Raw genomic sequence first — 21,393 nt, forward strand, 5'->3', positions numbered from 1 at the left:
GCCCACGTGCCCAGTTATCTTGACAGCCACATGCCCTGCTTCTGTCCACGTGAAGGTTAGATAATGTACCGGGGCAGTACATAGGCATACCTGTGACCCCGTTAGATTGCTAACTTGCTACTAACTAATCTGAGACTGTATGCTTGTTATCTAGAACCTAGGTTAGATTCTAGTTCAGTTTTACCCCAGGATTGAAAAATGCATAATGTTCATTCATTCTCATTACTGAGGTCTGTTGAAATCTTCTATCGAGTTTCCTCTGGGTCTTCTGTCCCGTGACATACCAGACTGGGGTGTGGAATATCTAATCACTTTAACATAGTTTACTAGTCCCGTCTTCACTGTTTTGTGGTTCAGTACAGAGTGTATTAAGTGTATTTTTAAGTTTAACAATAAGCCCTACATAGTGAACAATTCATGCTGTTAGTGTAAATAGTATATAAGATGCGACAGCTGCAACCAAGGGCACATCAGCCAGTTCTAGCAAGGTACACATAGCTGTCATTAAAGGGACAAAGAGAGAGATTGGTGCCTAGGTTTAGAGCCTTTGTAGGTCTGGCAGAACCTGTTTAAGGTCAGGCCTTAGGGTTTGGGGAACTTATCTGTCAGGCAGGCTGAAAGGCCTGTGAAAATATTGCTGGCTCTTTCTGGCAACTGAAACCGTACAGAGTAATTCTGTTGTAGGCTGCTGAGGAAGAGAGAATTTGGGGCTTGTAATAAGGGTTTCTAAATGGTAACCAGATTGGTCAGTATAGTTTGGCAGGTGGGTTCTGTATTGGCAGAAAGAGATTACATATACATTGCTGTAATTACCTGATTTATTTTGCCTAACGTATAAAACTTTTTAAAAAATGAGAAAGCTACCTGAAGCAAGAACAGATGCAGTGTATCTTAGCATTATTTTCCCTTGACTCGGGTTCCTTGTGAGGCGCACAGCTGCCAGTGACTCTCTCCACATAGGTGTGGTCCTGTCAGAGTTGTGATAGCTGCTTAGCTCTTGCTATGCCACTGCCCTGTTATATTCAGGCTTACTTCGCCAATCTGGAAGAACTTGCATTGATATTTTTTCTAAGTGGAAAAGCTAAAATCCTGAAAGTGGTCTGTGGGGCCCTATGTGATCTAGCCGTGCCTTACCTCCTTGACTTCATCTGCTAGTCCTATACTGGCTTCCTCACTGATGTTCAAATAGGTATGCTGCCACCTCAGGGCCTTTGAATTGGCTGCTTCCCATGTCTGGAATGTTCCTTTTTTCAATCTCCTATTGCTTAACTTACTTCTGTCAGGTCTTTGCTAAGACAGTTTGTTTTTAATAAGGTCTCCTCTCTCTACTCCCAAGACTCTTGATCTGATCCCTCTTACCCTTATTTTTTCCCCAGAGCATTTATCCATTTTAAATCTATTTAATGTACTTATTCATTTTTACCTCCTGCTCTCTTGCCACTAGAATGCAAACTCCAAAAGGGCAGCAGTTTTTATCTAGTTTTTTTCCTGCGCTGATACATGGCACACAATAGGTACGTAATATTTGTTGTTGAGTGAATCCTTCTGCTTTCATTTAAGGAAGTGTTTACAAATATCAGGTGCATCCGTTTTTTGAACCAAACTCAGTAAGGCCATCTCCTCATCTTAGCAGAGTGTCCCTAAACACTCTCTCTGCCTGCTGTTTCTCAGTGGCCTTGCAGTCTACCCTCAGACTCTGACTCTGATTCAATACCCTTTACCTGAGTGGGTCTGGTCCTGGTCCCAAGTTTAATCTGAGGACTACAATCACAAATTAATTTTCTCTAAAGTGGGCAGAGCAAACGTTAGAAACTGTTGCTTCCTTTACTCTGTTCATAAGTATTTGAAGAGGCAAGGTCATAGCACATTAATGGACCCTATTTCCAAGATTGGAGATAACTAGGAAAAGAGAAATGTTACTTTTATAATATTTTGGGAACTTTTTATATTGCTAACCTATGTCTGTGTGCCACTTTAAAATAAAACAAATTGCCACCATGCAAATATTTATTAAACTGTTATTCTAATTGCCTAAAACTGTTTTGGATAATATTCCTAGAGTAAATTTGGAAGTTCAAGGGTGCTCTGTGTCTTGGAGCCTCAGGGAAAACCAAAATCATTGAGATGCCTGACAGGAATTGGAGCTGAGCAAGCCCGTGTTACTGTGAGACCAGAAGAACCCTATCTTTGTCATAATCCTGATAAATGCAAAGCTATAAAGAGGCAGATTTTAAAAGGAAGGGCAAAAAAGGTTGTTTTTTGCCAATGGATATTCATTGTATCTCCTTGCTTTCAGAAAACAATTTTTTCAAATAATACTCAAAACAGTCTAACTTTTGCCTTTAAGAGGGGGAAAAAAGTTTTAAAAAATTCCCAATTCCAGACTTTTCCACACTTGCTATCAGAAGAATTTGCTTTGGTGGGAATGGGTGTGATTGTTTATAACTTCAGAGATAAGGAGTAAGAAGGTTGATACCCCTAAACTGGAATTTACTCTGGGATGAACTGTCACAAAGCTGACACCAGAGATTGTATGGGGACTTTGAGGGTGTGAATTCTGCAGTTCAGATGGCTTTAATGATGTCTAAGGGGGGTTCTATTTCTGCCCTCCACAGAGGCAGTCTTTCATGAAAATTGTGACCTATCCACCTTTTTTCCAAGTGGCTTTGAAGGAGGGGGGAATTCTTTTTAAAGCAGTTCTTGAAGGTCTAGTTAAGTTGAAAAGAATTGCAGAATTTGATTCTAGTAGTTCTAACCCTGCTGTTCCTTGAATTTCTCCAGTGGACAGTCTTGGGGGTCATCATTCTGATTTACTCCTGCCCAAATTAGAAGGTTTTGGCAGTTTAATCCAAGAGTCTTTTAAACCTGCGTTTGTCCATGCTACATTACAGTCTTAGTCTTCTCTTAGGTGTCCTGGAAATTTAATCTGCCTACGTTCTAATTCATGGTGTAAACTATTTGGAAGTTTTTTGAGATTGAGATTCAGTAGATGTCATGACAGAATGGGGACTACAAGAGGTGCCATAGCCATTTCAGTTTCAGCATCTATTGACTTCACTTCCTTTCAAAACAGGACCTACTAAGAGAGCTTGCTTCTTAGGATCTCAGTGCTTTTCTAAAGCCCTGTAATTATATGTGCTACTGAAGGATTTACAGTTTAAGAGATCGTCTGGACATCTGTTCAGAGCTTTCCTTTTCCTTCTGAGAGCTGTTTAAACATGAAAACTTGAGATGCTGAAGTGCGTGTTGTCCAAGGGAAAATTAGCTTAGAGACATGGAGCTGCTGCTTTATCAGCAAGAGAGGAACCTGTCCAATTTTCCCTGTTAGGGGCTGCACTGTCCACACTCTGAGCAATGAAAAGTTGTAACCTCTCTTGAGAATAGCTAAGTATGGCTTTTATCTGGGATGAACAGCCGATTGGTACTGTTTGAGGGCTGCTCAACTGCCATGTGATCCATCTGATCTATTGTGTGGACTAAGAAAAAATAGGTAGATAGAGGGTTCTTGTTTGCCTCTTAGCCTTCCATTGGAAGTAAACTAAAGATGCTGTGCAAGTTAAAATTTAATTAGCATCAGAAGGAAAGTAAATTGACATTTTCTCTGGTGAGTTTCATGACTACTTCTGCCATATTTTTAACCGTATTCAGACATTGTCAGATATTTTAGATAGACTTCTGTTTTGTCAGGATGTCTCTGAGAATTCTCAATTTATTGGTCAATAAGGTTTGGAATAGAAGACTATAGTTAAACTAAAGATGGTGTTTCTTGGCATTAACTAGGAACGCAGAACTACGGGTAGATTTAATCCAGCAGCTAGCAGAAAGAGCCACTTCTGCTTGAGTGTCAGATGACACATATCACACAATTGGAGTCAGTGCCATTAAAAACCTGTCACTCAAAGACATTCCCCTAGAATCTGTTGACTAGGTGGTGTGGTGCTTAAAACACATCTGAATCATCATTCCTCAGAGAACTGGAGATTGTTGGCGTCACTGCCTGGTCCTCGCGTGGACCAGCCTGTAAATAATCTTTCCAAAAGCTAAATGGAGAGGAGGAATAAAAGAAAAAAGTATTCTTCAGAGACTTGGAAAGGTCACAAGTGATGTCATGGAAGAGTAGATGATATGCTCTCAAAGGTGAGCTGTGTGCCGCTTGCCTTGGTTTTTCTTGTGGCAGTGCCTCCTGTGGTTCTCCGTGGTGAGAGGCCATGTTTGCTGGAGTTGAGACTGAGTTCATATCTAGTACCTTTTATAGTACTTTTGAGTACGCTGGAACAAGGTTAGAATATTAATTTAGGCTGTTCGTCTCCAGCTGTGCCACCATAAAGAGGCTGCAGCTACTGCAGCAGGCTTCCTGTGCTTTGGAAAGAAACTAATTGCTGGTTAGAGGCTGACCTGACAGGCGGCTCTTCCCCCAGCAGCCACTGAAAGTAACTTTTAAAAATCATTATTATTATTATTAAGCATTCATAGCCCACTTTTGTGTTTTCTAAGAGCCTCATAATCATTTCTCTTTGCTCTTCCTATTGATGTCCCTGAGAGGCAAGTAAATATTGTTGTGGCCACGTGTTGCACATGACAGACCAGAGGAACAGAGGATTAGGTAGTCTGCTCCTTGGTCCCTCTGTGATCTGCTTTAGGCGTCCTCGAAGAAGAAGCCGAGGGTGCATTCTGTTCCTTAGTTCATTGAACCCATTTCCTCACTGCTTGCTTTTAACTTGGTGTGTAGGTATTATGGCTTTTCTACTTTTTTGACTGCAGCTTAACAGTAAGAAACGTATTTTACATAGTACACATAATGTATACATAAAACTGAAACTGTTTCAGGAAACATTACTTACTCTTCATGAGATGCACCATGATATGTTCTTATTTTTTTATGCCAATTTCAACCCACTAAATTAATTTTAAGAACTACCATTTGGTTGTGACCCACGGTTTTTAAAAACACACTGGTAGGAGGTACTTGAAGCTGAAGAGTACACATGGCACGTTTTCCTGGAGCATCAGTTTTACACAAAGGTAAAGAGAGAAAAACCATTTTCATATTAGAACATATAGATGCATTATGGAATAGCTTGGAACTTCAAAGAAATTTTGTTCTTATGATGGCCTGCTTCATATTATACTGCTAATCCTGACCTTTCCTCCTACCTCCACCCCAGTATATATGTCCATACTTTCATTTTCTGTTAAGAGAAGTACACTAGAAAAAACTTCAAGTACTATCCTTTTGGAAACTATAGACCAGGTTCATGTCTTGTCTGAACCTAAATAGTTGTTGGGAACTTTAGTACATTTTACAATCATTATTCTTATTGAGTACTTAGTATGTGCCAGTCACTGTTCTAGAAACTGATAATACAGTAGTGAACAAGAAACAAAAATCTCTTCTTTCATTCGCCTGGAGGTGGGGTATGTGGCATGGGGACAGGCAATAAGCCAACAAATAAGTAAATAGTATGTTAGGGGCCAGCCCAGTGGCGTAGTGGTTAAATTTGCATGATCCGCTTTGGTGGCCCAGGATTCGTGGGTTCAGATCCCGAGTGTGGACCTACACACCACTCATCAAGCCTTGCTGTGGTGGCATCCCACATACAAAATGGAGGAAGATGGGCACAGATGTTAGTCAGGGCCAATCTTCCTCATCCCCCCCCCCCCCAAAAAAAGTCAGATGAAGACAATGGAGAAAAATAAAACAGAAATTGGGATAGAGAGTCCTTGGGTTGGAGATTGGGTGGTGTAATTTTATAAATATGTTGGTCATGGAAAACCTGTGTGAAAAGATAATATTTGATTAAAGCAAAGACCTAAAGGAGGCCAGGAATGGAGCCTTGCAGATTTCTGGGGGAAGAGAATTCCAACAGAAGAAAGAGCAAATGCAGAAAGTCATGAGAGGCTGGCCCCGTGGTCAAGTGGCTAAGTTTGCGCGCTCTGCTTCGGTGGCCCGGGATTTCGCCAGTTTGGATCCCAGGCAGGGACATGGCACCACTCGTCAGGCCACGCTGGGGCGTCGTCCCACATGCCACAACCAGAGGCATTCACAACTAGAATATATAACTAGGTACTGGGGGGCTTTGGAGAGAAGAAAAAAAAAGAAAGCCATGAGAGCACGCCTGGTATGTGCAGGGACCAACAGCAGGCTTCTGTGGCTGGCATGGAGCCAGCAGGGGGAGAGTCATAGCACATAACATCAGAGAAGTAATAGGCATCAGGTTATAGGCAATTGTAACTTTCGTTTTCATTCTGAGGTGGGAAATCATTGGAGGTTTGAGCAGAGAAGTATTTATGAGCTGACCTGCATTTTAAGATCACTCTGGCTGCTGTGTTGAGAACAGACTAGGAAAGCTAGGTGTTGGGGGTGGGGAGACATACAGAAGCAGGGAGACTGTTAAAAGGCTTTGCAGTATTCCATTTTCTGAGTTTGGAAAGACAGCAGGAAGTTCTCTTTAGGGATGAGGAGGGGAGAGGAATTTGGTTTGGAGGACATGTTCATTTTGAGATGTTAGTTATCTAAGTGAAGATAATAAGTAGGCAGTTGGAGATATATATGTGATACTTTATTTCCCATAGGCAAGCTAGGCAATGATGTTAAAGCTCTTGGAAAACAGTTCTCTAGCCTGTCTGGATTACCTTCCTATTCTGTACCTCTTAAGATAGTGAATTTCAAAATAAGGAAACAAGGAACTCCCCTCCCTCCCTCCAAAGCAATTCTGTTTAAGAGTAGCCGCCATCTGGATTGGAATTAAACTGGCTTCATACTGTGTTTTTCCCTTGATTGTTTTTTGCCTTCCCAAAGAGTAATTGGCATATCCTTGGAGAATCTAGTATTCTTTGGGTTGTGCTCTCCTACCTATTTTATTATTCCTTAGCATATAGATGTTATTTTAGCTCAGTGATTTGAAACTAAAAGAGCCCATATATCATCCCCTTCCCCCATCCCTGCCTCATTGGGTATCAATGTGCCTAATGAGAGAGGGAACTGATGGGGATTGTCTTATCCGTATGAGTGATGTAGAGGTAGAAAAAAGGTTGAGGAACCAGTGTTTCATCCCATTTGTTCAACATCTTCCCCTTAATTTCATGCAACAGATATTTATTGAGCCACTAGTTTGCTAGTGAAATGAGAGTTCTGCACTCAAGGAGCTCATTGTATTGTGGGTGAGGCAGATATAAACAGTTACTTCATGCTGTTGAAGTGTGTATACTGGGTGCTATGGGGAGGGGTTGGAGCTTTCCTGAGAAATCTCTAGCTTGAACTGAATCTTAAGATTAAATGAGTATTTTCCAGACAGCTAAAGCTTCAGGAGAAGAAAATATTAAACAGAAAGAATAACATGTAAAAAGGTACAGAGCAGTGATTTTCAGTGTTTGGGGCACAAGAAGTAATTTTGATATGGTTGAAATTAAGGAAGTAGGCTGGAGAGCTAGGCAGCAGCCAGATCCAAGGAACCATGTATTCTTGAAATGAATGCAGTTTTAGCCAAGAGTAAAAGTTTGAGAGCTATGCAAATTTTGAAAAGCTAATGTAAAAGAGATGAAACACTTCCCCCCCGCCCCCCAAAGAGTGACCTGTGCAGTTGGTCCTGTAAAGAGTTTACCAAGGGCACAGCAGCAAGAAGAGTCATTAAGCTAACAGTTTGCTAATAACCTTTTCTGTCTTCTGATTTCCTTTTAGCATAGTAGTAGTACTACATTTGAGCATGTGTAAGACTTTAGATAAGTCTAATGTGGCTATCCTTAATTATGAAAAATTCTGAGTAAACAGGTAAAACAGAAGACAGTGAAAGAAGAAGGAATCTTTCTTTAACAAACACTCATTATAGTACTTAACCTGTAAGCCAGGCACTATTCTAAGTGCTTTGCAAATATAAACTCACTATCCTCATAACAACCTATGCATTCAGTGCTGTCGTTACCTCCATTCTACACTCAGGAAACTGGGCAGGGTGCTACTTTCCCAAAGTCACACAGCAATAAGTGACAGAGTCAGAATTTGCAATCAGGTGATCTGGTCTGGTTCCCAAGTTCACGCTCTGAACCACTGTGTGTGTTGCCTCTGATTTGGGTATCCCAGCTTCTCAGTGTTATTCCAGAGAAGTGATCCAGGGATAGTCTTGAGGGTGTCCTGAAACCCCTGAAACTGTATGTCAAAATGTTGTGTGTACGGTTTTTCAGGAGGAGGGTCCATGGCTTTCATCTGTTTGTCACAAAATGGTTGAGCACTGCTGACCTAGGGGGCCTTTTGATGTCTTTTCCATTGTTCAAGGGTTCCAACTGGAATATGGATTCTCTCAGAAGAACAAGTTATTTACGATAAGCCCCTTAAGACTTCTTAGGTAACATTGTTCTAAATTAATTGCTTATCTGGTTGACCTTCTTAGGAACTTTTTCCAAAATACACAGGCCAGGTCCCAGATTTAGAGATTGTTATTCTGTTATATAGGGTGGAGCCCTGGCATCTGTTTTGAAAAGTCTCTCCAGATGAGTCTAATATAAGTCTTTGGTTAAGAACCACTAATATTTTGCCCTGGAGGACAGGATTATATTTTCTGTATTCTTTCTTATGTCTCAAATGCTTGGGACATAGTAAACGTTAAAAAATGTTTACATGAATGGCACATTGTGAAATATTACTGCTTTTATAATCAAAGATGATAGTAGTGAAAATCACTCACGTTTCACATAAGACCTTTATATAACTCTTACTAGCCCCCCCACACCACCCCAGTTTTCACTTCTAAATGCCCTTTACAGAGGCTGGCACTACCTCAAGATCTTCTTGGTGCCCTTAATTGAACTAAGAGTTCTGAGTACCAGGTGAATTAGAAAATACCTCTTTCCCAGAAGCCCACACCTGGTGTAAATCTTTTGCAGTGGTGGTCTAGTATATCTGAAAAAATGTTGACGGTTCCTCTTTCCTGAGGTTGGTTACTCTCTTTGCATTCACCAGACTCAAGCTTTTTGGGAATCCTGCTGTCTCAGCATTTTAGGCATCACATTATGCGATAGAGGTCAGAAACTCCTAGGGGTTGGTAATTGAAAGATTAAAAGCACAAGTGACAAGGAACGTAATTTGATGGATTCTTCTGGGAGAGAGAACAGAAAGACTGTGTCAAGTAGACATAACCAAATCACGGAGGAGGAAATAAAGTACTATTGAAGGTGGGCAGAATGAGTTGATAATGAACGTAAAGGAACTGGATGTACATCGGAAAGAGGATATTTGGATCTCATAGCCAAAGTTTTGATGAAGAGATAGATATGCTGTTGAAGTGTGGACATTTACCCCAAAAAGGGCGCAGCGGGGATAGTGGTGCTAAGTAGGCATTCTTTTCCTTTTATTTTCTTAGAGCGAAATGAAAGAGAAACAGGCACAGTTACTGATTATGGAACTTGCCCAGAGAAATGTTTTCCTGTGGTGTCAAGAGCATAGATGGAAAGCCACTGGTGACAGAAACCAGGGAGAAGTGGTAGTTTAGAGCAATTCTCCTCCCACTCTCTCTTCTTATACTATGTGATTCTTAGAATCTGCCGCAGCAGAATCGGCCTGTTTCTGAATATATACACCAATCACTGTTCCCCTGGACAAAAGTACTCATCGTAGCTTTTTAAAAAGTCTCAGCAGCAAGCTTTGAATTGAATGGGTGTGGTAGAATTGCAGCCTCCCTAACTCAGAGGCTTGGACGGCGAGAAGACGGCTCATCTCTTCACTTGCTCGAAGACTCTTCTTTCTTGTAGTCCTCAGGTTTCCCAGTGTTTGACCCAACAAGCTTTTTCTAACCATGGGACTTAGGAAGTAGGATTTTATAAAAGAAACAACTTTAAAACCAGTATCTAAAAAAGGGTAAGAGACAGTATGGCACCAGTTAATTGTGGAGAGAAGAAAATCAAGGTTTAGGGTCAGACAAATTTGCGTTTGATCCTGACTCTTCTGTGTACTAGCAGTGTGACTCTGGATGTTATTCAGGCTCTCTGAACCTCACTTCCTCATCTGTAAAGTGCGAGGGGAGGAGTGATGCCTGCTTTGTTTGGGATGGTAATAATGAGCACTAGAAATAATATCATTAGTAGGTACCTAGTAAGTGGTAGCAGCAGCTACTATTAATGACCATAGAAACAAAAAATAACTGAATAGATTATTCTGGGTACAGAACACATGCCTTGAATTCATCCCTCCTGGGGCTCCTCCTAGAGAGACAGTTGCGGGTTGTCACAGTGCTCTGACAGTGGAGTGAGTAAGGATGTGCTGCACAGTGTATAGGCTGGCGTGTCTTGATTTGAGAAGTCCTGCGCTGTCTAAAAGCAGAAGGAAATAGGGTGATATATTTCTAGACACCTCACTGTTCCTTCCCTCCTACCTGGCTTCCTATGATGTCCTAATTTTCCCTTGTTACTTTCCTGGCAGGTGGCTGTGAAAAACAATATTGATGTCTTCTACTTCAGCTGCCTCATCCCACTCAATGTCCTTTTTGTAGAAGATGGCAAAATGGGTAAGTACATCCTCCCGTCCTTCTGCCAGATATACCTTTGCCCTTTCTCTGAACGTCAGGCAGAGTAGAGGCCAGGCGTACAAGTTATTTTGAGGTTTTAAAAAAATGGGGTAAGGCTGTTCTAAAGCTCTAATAATTGCTAATTATTTATTCGCCTGAGTCATAGTTGGTCTTGCTTTGCTGTTGGTCTCTAAATCACAGTGCTGTTTATCTGAGTAATCCAGTCACCCCAGCATGCAGAGTAAGTGGTTTGGTGACAAGTAGATGTGGACTTGAATCTGTGTGACCATGGCAAGGTGCTCAACTTTTCTGAGTTTCAGTTTCCAAGTTTGCAAATCAGAAATAGTTTTTATTTTAATTATTTAAGGAGATAATACATGCAAATTTAGCACCGGCCCTATGCTAAGTTCTCAAAATAAGAATTCTGTAATTTGCAATAAACCATTGGTACTCCCCATATCATTGTTGACATTTCTCTCTTCCCTTACTCATGAAACCACCATCTAATAAAACTGGCTTATATTGGTACATATAAAATTGTATTGGCACTTAACTGATTTGGTTCTTACAATGGCTCTTTGGGTAGGCAGGACAGATGTAATTGTATATAATGAAATTAAGGTGACAAGACTCACCCAAAGTCACCAAATAGGAAAACAGTGGAGCCAAAACTAAACTCGAGCTGTGAACTCTTTTCCAATGTATCTTAGTGCTACTGATGAGGGATTAATTGACCTGGAGTGAAGCACCTGTGCATAGCTAAGAATTGGCTCCAGTCCCAGGCTATTCCTGGCCGTATTGCAAGAGCTAGCACTCCAGAGGAGAAATGCTGCAAGGCTTCGGCAATCAGAATATTGACAGATTGTGCACCTCCTTCCTTTCCCTCTGCTCCCCCATGCAGAGCGCCAGGTCTTCCTTGCAACGTGGAAGGATATTCCCAATGAAAATGAACTTCAGTTTCAGATTAAGGAATGTCATTTAAATGCCGGTGAGTAATGACTCTAAGTTTATTTTCATCTTAGTAAATCAAATTAGATATATGAAAATTTTGTCTTTTTTTCTTTCATCTTCCACATCTACCTTGTTTTTAGTGGGTATATGGTAGATATATTACTTTGCAAACTTCTGTTTAAAAACTTGGGATGTTTTGATGTAGGTACTAGATCACTCACAGTCTAACAGGTTTAAGAAACAAACTATGGCTCTGTCTCCCCGGTTCTTCAGTAGTTGAACATGTGTTAGTCTTCTCACTTGAACTTCCTGTAAGAAGTGGCACTAAGGATATGCGCTCTCCCAAGAATTAAAAGGACTGTTTCTCCTTTTATCTCAACCTTCGGTGTTGGAGGAGAGGCGCCTCTTCCTCAGATCCTTATTTAGAATCTTGTGTTTGTTATTAAACAGTTAGAGCCTAGTTGGTAACCTTTTCCTTTCTTGCCTTGTGTCAGCCTTCATATGATGATGCTAGCATCTTTAATTAGTGTTCAAAAGCCCCATACCCTTTGTAGTTAATTTTATTACTATAATAGGACGTCAAAGAGGTACCCCAAAGAAGAAACCATAGCAGCTCTCAGTCCCTGGGGCTTTGTTTCACTGAATGTTCCTCAGGCGTGGAAGGAGCCCCAAGCTGTTCAGAGTCCTGCCTTTGTCCCCGTCTCTTTCTGGAGGTTAGTAAAGGCTTTATGAGTTTGAATAAAAGTGAGCCTTGGTGCTGGGGCACTGCTCCTCGTTCTTCACGGACCCATCTCTTCCTGCTCCCTGCCTTGGTGGTCCTCGTACGGGGTTTTCACCGTGCTGCTGTTGCATTGTAGTTAGAGCAGAAAGAGGCGGTACGGCAGTACAGAGAGGGAACAAATGCTGTCTTCTCGTTCCAGCTGTTTCTTTTTGATTTTAGTCTTTTGGGGCTCTGTGGTGTATTCATCCTCTGTGTTCAGACACATCTTTTCTTGGAGGGTTTTCCTGAGCCCTTGGAGAGGTATTTGAGGAGATAGTCTTCTCTAATTTCCCCTGTAATGACTAGTTAGTTGATTCTCTTCAGGAATACCACCTATCTGCCTTCCTTCTAACATATTCTTGGTCTGGGTTTCTCACCCTGACTGGTTATGTATTTATTAAACAAAACTAGAGTTTTTGCTGTGTTCTCACAAAAAATCAGACTCAAATTGACGTGCTTTTTGTGCCATTTTCTAGGTAAATAACAGTCTTATCTGTCCTTCTCTCTGAGGCTCACTGATCAGTTACCACAAACCTCGTTTGATGAAGGCGGGAGGTTGGGTACCTTTCCACGGTGTAAGCTGTTCTCTGGGAAGCTGGCAGGTGCAGAATCCACAGTGGCTGATGGAGAGAACTGGAGTGGACCCTGTGAGAGCAGCAGCCTCTGTACCCAGCTCAGGAGAGAGCAGGCGCTTCATTGTATTCACCCTTGTTATAGTTGGTGCTATGGCCACATTTCATACGTTATGCTCCTGAGAACACCTGTCCCTTAAAGAAAAGGGTTCTGTGGTCATTTAAAATTCAAGAGTACAGTGATGATGCGCCTCTCGTAAAAGTTGCCATTGCACGTTAGCGCATTAAGCTGAGAAGTCCTACGTGGAGGAAACCTGTTTCACTCAATGTTAACTGAACTTATTTGACCATGGAATTTAAAATCATAAAATGCTTATTATTAACACGTTCTGGAACACCAGTGTTCCTTGAACATGATCTGGGAAGCACTTGCCTATGGAGAGCAAAGAGAGGCCAGAATAATTAGAAAGAAGGTTTGGTTTCAGATGTCCAGTATGAAAGGGACATGCTTTTTCAAAAAAAAAGAAAAAGGAAGTTTGGGTGACTGAGGGCATTAGTCTGGCCTGCCAAAATAAAAGATCCCTGTGCTTCTAGATCGGAGTTCTGAACCCTTATTGCACCTTGGTATACGTTGTGATCTTACTGAAGAGGGAGCGCCTGGCCTTTCTCCCATTGGGGCTGTATCCTCTGATGTATCCTGGAACAGTTTCTCAGAGCAAACTCAGTTTTGATCAATTCTGCTGTGGCTTCCTGCCAGTTCCTCCCTGCCTTGGGTGCTCCAAATACCAACGAATTGGTTTTCCAGTGACACATGGCTCTTTGGCGGCACAGCACGTGGAGCAGAGGAAAAACAGCCACTATGTTTTCTCCAGGAGCCCAAGGCCACCATTTTCTCACAATAAATCACTGCTAATCTTGCGAGACCACTTCTTGCAACTAGTCCTTTCCAGTTTTTCCTCTGCCTCCGCCCCAAGGTCTGGAGTGCCCTAGCCTGTACGTTTCCTCTGCTCTTGAGGGCTCTATTAGCATGAACGTTTCCAGGTTTAGTGCCTTCTGATTCAACACCCTGGGTCTAGCTGAGAGCTAAAAATACCATCCTTTCCAGCTGATCTGCCCTAATCACAATAGCACCAACACTTTAAATAGCTTTTCTGTGCTAGAGCAGACATTTGGCAGATGGAATGGACACTGAGGGCTACAGGAAGTCACAGGCTTAAAGGACTTACCAACCTAGCACTGAGCTTTTACTTTTGCTCTTCTATTTCTTTTAGAAAAGGAAGAAGAAACCCTCTTCCCAAGCCTTAATAATTAATCAGATCTTAATAGAAAGGTGTATATGATAACGGTGTTTGTGGTGCCACTGGTTGTGTAAATTCTAGAAAATAGTAGATCAGAAAGGCACTAACATATGGATCTCCCTGGTTCTTGCACTGGTATGAACCTGTTTTGCAGCTTACCATTATAGCTGCATTGGGGGTTAGTATGTGTCTGGGACCACTATCTTAAGTGCTCAAGAAGTAGTTGCATCTCTAACCATATCCAAAAAGAAATCTTTGGGGCAAGCAGTCTACAAACTATTTTTTTAATTGTTTATTATACTCTGAAAAGCTCAGAGACATGTCGTGCCTATATTCACTAGTTAGGCACTGTATTAAGAGACAGATATTTCTTCTGGCATGGAGACTAGGTGAGGCTGAGTTCTATTTCTTTCTTTTGTCATAGTTCTCCCCATCCTTGGAAACATTTCATAAAACGAAATGCTTTGCCAGCCAGCACTTAAATATAGTTTGGTTGCTCAAATGATAAAAAGTGTTCTTTCGGCAGTCCTGGTGGTTTTGAGCTTGTTAATGAATAGCACAGCTGGGCCCCAAATGCAGATTCCCCCTTCCCGCTCTAAGGTGAGTACCGTCTTCACTCTTACTACTGCTGCAAAAGGTGTGATCTCAGCTAAAGATGAAGGAAGGAAGACCACGTTCACAACTTCTAAGATTTTAGGCCCCAGACCCAAAGAGCCAAATTTGGGGAAGACAAATAAACCAGAAGAAATCACGTCTCAAAGCAAGTGTGGCCGTATTTGACCATCTTTTTTCACTATGTCTTTTGGGGCAGATCTCAGTGTCTTAATATGACCGTCTCATCTCAAAGTCTCACAACTGTAGATCTTTCCCAGGAGTTCAGTGTGTAAAAACCTATGATGTCTTGTCAAGGAGTCTGTCCTCTGCTGGCTGGGAAGCCTCCTTACAGCTGGCTCCCGTTGCCATTCTTACTGAGTGCATTTAGCAGAGTCTGAGTCTCTTGCCATCTGGATACATCCTCAAGTTCAAACCTAATATCTAAGATTTATAAAGGTTGACTCACACATGCTTATGTTATAGAACCCTCCCTCCACTCAGTCTTCTGATAGAAATCATGACAGCCATTCAATAGCAGCAGAGCCAGGTTCTTGGCTGGAATGCTTCCAAATGTACTGAAAGTTACATCCATTCAACTTGCTTATTCCACCTGGCTGTTTGCCACATTTTCTGATTCTGGAAGGGGTGAGTGTGTATGTGTGTTCGTGTGCTTCCAATTCTTAGTCTGTTATCTCTTACATAGGTGGCGAGCTCATGAGAAGTCTGTAGGAATCTGGGCTTTGTCGTGTACATAGTCTAGAACATGTTTGTGCCTCAGCAGCAAGGTGGCTCTTCACTGAAGGCTACTACTGTGTATTTTGTTTCCTTGGAAATGGGCAAGATCCTTGAAAGTTAGGAGTGGTTTTTACATCTTCAGGCAAGCCCCCAAGTGTTAAAGACAGTCCTGTCAAAAGACACTAGCCGAACTCCAGCTGGAGACGTTGCCTGGCAACCCTATCTGGGCTGCAAGAGCCTGCCTTGTAAGAATCAAGGTGATAGCCAGAACTGCCTGACCCTCCCGCCCAAGGTGATTAAAAAGCATATTGACGCCCCTCCTCCAACAGTATTGCATTTAACTACCCTGAGATACACTTTTTGACTTCTCAAAGACAGTCAGTTCTTAAGGTATAATTATTCTGCTTGGTGTTAGTGAAAACCTTGGAAATAAGGGGGGGAAGTTACATAATAACTAAGTGGGGTGCAAATGTTTAATGAATGGGCTTAGTCCCTCCTCCTCTTAGCTCTCACTGGTTTGAATGTGGGAGAAAGACGTCAGGGCAAGAACTACCTCCAAAATTAGCTCACATGTAAGTAGATGGTTTTTAATGTCTGACATTGTGTGCACATTGGCATCTCCAACACCTGAGTCAGACATATTCACAGGTATTGGTAGCAGGTACACATTGTGTCTCAGCTACTGTGGGAAGCACAAGATGAAAAACTCCAGGATCCCTGTGCTCAGAGAGCTTACTGTCTAGGAGAGCAGAAAGACTGTCCATCATGGCAACCTTTTCCTAGAGAACACGAAAGAATATGATAGATTTTTATGTGGAGAGAATTTGATTCCTGAAGTCGGCATGAGTAATTTGATTTGAATTCTCATCAGAAGTGAACATAATAAACTATCGATAAAGGAGTATCCATTTCTATTCTTAAGGTTCTCTTTCTCTGTTGCTGCAGCATCTCTCACATTAGCAGTAAGAGAACAAGGCAAGAGAAATGACCTTTAATTCTAGAATGTCATCTCTGATGCCGTAGGCACCAGGAAGACCCTGAACACCAACCTGTTCTCACCCTGGGCTGGTGGCCGTGAAGGCCTCCCCTTTGACCAGCAGCAGCAGCTGCACTTACACGCATCTTTGCACAACTTTAGTCTTTCTCAAAGCCTTTTGTTGAGACAGTTTTGTTTCATTGTAAATTTGGAGGCATGGTGTTTCCTACAGGCTTAAGAAATCATTTGCCTGCTTTAAAAAACAAAAATCTTAAACATCCAGGTTAATAAATTTGACTTTCAGTATTTCTGCAACTCTGTACCCTTTTCTGATCCTAGCAGTAGAGGCCCGAGTGGCTCATGGTGAACTAGTAGTGACTCGGGGAGTGATGTTACGGATGTGATCATCTGTCTGTGCGTCTCCACGGATCTGGGACCAGTGTTCCAGAAATGAATGCCAACATGGCGGTCACTGGGGCACACCCGTACCCATTTCTGTCTTTGTCTTCTTGAGAACACTTTTACCTGGCTGGCACCTAGTTTAAGACTACCCCCTCCTTAGACACACCGTAATCTCCACAGATAATTCTTATGCTAAGTGCTTAGCTGCAGCTTACTCTGTTTTCGCTCCTGGAGTCTGATAGGCAGGCATTTCAAGAGCCTCTGCCTCACCCTTTTCTGTTGTGGGAGAAGGGCTTTCTGAAATATGCACATGTGGATGTGAGGGGACTTGTCAGGGGACTTGAGCACACATGGCTTATAAGGGGGTCAGAGTTAGCTCTCATTTGTTTGATATTTTAACTGAAGGGGATGAGCTTTGAATCTGTGTTTCTAGACACTGTTTCCAGCAAGTTGCAAAACAACAATGTTTATACTATTGCCAAGAGGAATGTGGAAGGGCAGGACATGCTGTACCAATCTCTGAAGCTCACCAACGGCATTTGGATTTTGGCTGAGTTACGTATCCAGCCAGGAAACCCCAATTATACGGTAAGGCCTTTCTCAGAATGGGTGAGATGGGTTCAAGGAGGGAGGTAGGAGCCCTTTCATTTTTGCTTAGCACCCTGGAAAGTCCTTGAGGGAGGCGTGTAAAGACCCCAGATATCTGGAACAAGCCGTCACTAAAGAAGTCCCCAGTTGCCTCCTTGGAAGACCTTCTCTCTGCATGTGTCTGCCCCGTCCAGCAGGCATAGGGGCTCTGGCAGCAAGGAGTGCCTCAGACCCCCTGCTGTGTACAGAGTTGCTCACAAAACTGGGCAACTTCACCAACATCAGTTAGTACTCATCTACCCTATCTGTGCGTGTGGTGGTGTAACGAGCAGCTGAGAGCACTGTTGACATGGCTTACTTCAAGAAGGCCTTTTCTCCTGCTTTTGGAGTTCCTGGCCTAAGGATATGAGAGTCATAGACACATGTGCCTTTTTTAGCAGCATTGTATGTCCTGAAATGCTTGTTGTGAAAGGTAAGACAAATGGGACACACCTTTGGCAACCTGTAAAGGGACTTTAGTCTGGAAAACTTCCTTCAGTACCACACTGGACTAAAATTAAAATTCTGGCAGCATTTTTAGGACAGGAGCAGCTGCCTTGTTAACAGCAGAGATTGCTCCCCTAGGCACTGGGCATTTGTTTGCTCTTGAAAAATGTGATCTCCCAATAGGATGCTGCTTGTCATCTTTATTTTGTAAAGTAAAAGAAAAACCGTTAGGATGAGGGAAAATATCTTATTCTTCTGTCATGTTTGAGGATTTATTAGGCTGTTTTGAAGGAGAGGATAGGAAAGTGGCAGAGGAGAGTAACGTTGAGTATTGAATAACTCTGAGGAAGCTGAATAGTCAGTAGATTAAAGGAGCTTTTCAGCCATTTCGCTGAGAAAAGTCTGTGACCCCATTCCTTAATTTTAACAGCCAAGTCTGTCTTCATAGCATACATCGAGGGAATAGTACCACCCAGCACTGAAACTTTTTGGTGTTTCCCCACTAGTTCCCTCCCTTGCAGTAAGCTGGAATAGCTGTGTGTGCGCTGAGAAACTCCAGGCTCCCCCATGAAGTGTACACTCCTCCCACCCATCTCCTCCATTGCCAATCTGTTATCTTTTTTTGGAAAGAGACTACCCTGTCATTTACCTTGAGTTCCCCAAGACAGCAAGACCCCTCGCTGCTGTTCCTGGAGGAGCGGGTTTTCACTGTGAGATCAAGGTCTTGTAAAATAAACCTTATTCAGATTTTACCGGTTTTTACGTTACTCTTTTTTTTTCCTTTGGTTGAGTGTACAGTACTGTCAAATCCTGTCACAGGTATAAATTTGTGTAACCACCACCACGACGTCAGGACACAGGACTGTTTCATCACCACAGAAACTCCCCGTTACCTTCCCCCTGTAGTTAGACTCTCACCCCAGCCCTAACCCTGGCAACCACTGATACATCCTCCATTACTAGAATTTTGTCATTTTGAGAGTATTATGTAAATTAAATTCATAGAGCTTGTAACCTTTTGAGATTGGCTTTTTTCACTTAGCATAATACCCTTGACATCCATCTAAGTTGGTGTGTGTATGGAGTTGGTTCTTTTTCATCACCAAGTAGTAGTCCACTATCTGGATGGTACCATAAGGACTGATGGTCCCTTAATCTCCTGAGGGAGGCTCAGAAAGTAACTTCTCCCACCCGAGTCCTTACTGTATTTCGTTAAGAGGATATGTTGATCCTGTAAGGATGAGGCCACATCTCTCTAAGTAGCTACATCTCACCTGGAAAGATAACGTGTCCCAAGTGAAGAAGTATGTGTTCCAGACTGTGAACCAGTAGTGGATGTCAAAGCCCTTGGTTCTTTTAGGCAGGCGAGGTGATTCTTCCCTTGGTGGGTCTAGACGGGTGGCATTCCTGAGTGATTGGTGTTAAAGATGTGTCATGTAAGCAGGCTAGCAGTTCAAAAGTCAAAACCCTGGTAAGATCTCTTTTCCCTTAGGAGTCAAATAAAATGTGATGCAGAGTCCTAGCTATATTTTTTAAGTCAGATTATTAGAGGTCTTTGTTCTTCATGTGCACGTTTCCCTTTTTCTTCAGCATTTAATAATTTTTTTTTTTTTAATTCATTCCACCTTGTCTTAGCTGCACTAGTTGGAAGTCAAGAGATGGGTTTTAGTCTAAACTTGACGGTTTGTTAAAGGCTGGGATGGCTCGGGGAGGAGGAGGTGATATCAGAGTGCAGAAAGAGAGAGCTATTCTTCCTTATCTCCCCCCACGCCCCTCTCCCAAGAACAGCTGAAACTCTCAGGGCCCGGGCCTGGCCAGTGCATGCCGCCCCTCCCCCAGCGCCCACCGTGCTAGATCGGGCTGCTGTTGAGGAAGGCAGCATTTCCCTACCAGTCATGAGCAGAAAGTGAGCCTCGGCTGTTGGAGCTTCAAGTATTGTTACAAAAATGTGAAAAAATATAGGACAGTATTTTGAGGGAGAGGAGCTACCCCTCTTTAAGTCTGGGAGTTAACTCCCTTAGGCTGCTCTTACTCCAGCTTCCACTCCTCCTCCTCTTCTGAACCCACATACTCGCCGTGAGAATGTTCCACAGCATCCACGGTGGAGAGGCTGTGGAGGAGGCGGCACAGAGTCACCTCTGTGGGGACATTGGAAGTCAGGGAGGTCCCTGTAGCCGGAGCTGTAGCTTTGACCAAAGTCGGAGCAGTTTTCCATGCATGTTCATATTCTTAAATCAGTTGTTGTTTGGTTTTAGTTTATCAGAATTGTCTTCCTGATTAACGTTAAGCAGCAGTTTTAGAAATGCCCTGGAGACCGAATATTAAGGCCGTAAATAAATAGTGCCTCTCTTGATGTTCTTTTTGTTGGTTGGTTTGATTTGTTTGGTTTTTTACACTTTTAAAATTTCATTTTAAGGTTTTTTTTTGTTTTTTTCCTTCTTCTCCCAAAAGCCCCCCAGTACATAGTCGTATATCTTCTAGTTGTGAGTGCCTCTGGTTGTCCTCACTTTAAGTTTTGAGGGTGTGAGTTTTTTCAAGAAATTCAGAGTTGAACAAGATCTTCTTGACATTTTTGCCAAAAATATTCTTACCTTTTTGACTATGTTAAATCATCCAGAGTCTCTAATAAGAGAATAAAGAGGTAAAATAATCTAAAATCTCATGGTGATTTAGATTATTAAATCTGAATCATTAAAGACACCTTTCGTTAATGTCCCTTAATAGGCAAGAGCAGTGATGTCAGTAATGCAAAGAGCAAATTTGAAATTTCCTGGTTCTAAATGCAATTTGCATGCTTCTACTGTTACGTTATTGTTAATAATGTTTTACCTAATCTAATACAATTAAGGAGTCCAACTCAGGGTTTAAATTTTGCGCTTGACCCACAAAGTGAAAATCTCAGTGTTCAACATTGAAATCTTTTTAATATTTTCGTTTGGTGATTGTTAGACTAGAAGAAGAGGTGGTGGGAGAGGAGAGTGGTATCAGAAATATCTGGCCAGCCCTGTGGCCGAGTGGTTAAGTTCGCGCACTCACTTTCAGGGGCCCAGGGTTTCACCAGTTCAGATCCTGGTGCGGACAGTTCAGATCATCAAACCACGCTGAGGCAGCGTCCCACATAGCACAACCAGAAGGAACTACAATTAGAATATACAACTATGAACTAGGGGGCTTTGGGGAGAAAAAGAAGAAGAAGAAAAAAAAAGATTGGCTCAGGTGCCAATCTTTAAAAAACAAAAAAAGTATCTGATTCACTTGTCTGAATAGGCAGAAAATAAAAGATTAAGCTGTTGGCATGAGTTGCTGTACGGTTATACTAAGTAAATGTCTTTTTGTGTTCTTGTTTTGCATCCCTAAAAGTGTATGCTCTCCTCAGTATAATACAGAAAAGACTAGCACCTTGGACCTACCTAGCTTATGCTGTCATTTTACGTGATTGTAAATCCTTCTGATCTGGGACTGAGATAACCATCCTGTCAGACTAAGAAACTGAGACAGACAGCTTGAAATGATCACCAGCAAGTTCAGGGTTTTAGCC

General features: G+C 42.2%; 1 protein-coding gene across 3 annotated transcripts in view; it reads left to right on the forward strand.

Annotated features, from left to right (window-relative positions):
• Window positions 1-21,393, forward strand: part of AP2B1 (adaptor related protein complex 2 subunit beta 1) — a 113,318-nt gene that overhangs the window by 88,870 nt on the left and 3,055 nt on the right. For all 3 annotated transcript variants that reach the window (XM_014862224.3, XM_014862227.3, XM_070482809.1), the window contains 3 exons: window positions 10,409-10,493; window positions 11,395-11,481; window positions 17,215-17,369. In XM_014862224.3, coding sequence (XP_014717710.1) covers window positions 10,409-10,493; window positions 11,395-11,481; window positions 17,215-17,369 — 327 coding nt within the window. The remainder of the gene's footprint in view (window positions 1-10,408; window positions 10,494-11,394; window positions 11,482-17,214; window positions 17,370-21,393) is intronic.

The sequence above is a fragment of the Equus asinus genome, chromosome 13, assembly GCF_041296235.1.
Source record: "Equus asinus isolate D_3611 breed Donkey chromosome 13, EquAss-T2T_v2, whole genome shotgun sequence".
Taxonomy (NCBI): domain Eukaryota; kingdom Metazoa; phylum Chordata; class Mammalia; order Perissodactyla; family Equidae; genus Equus; species Equus asinus.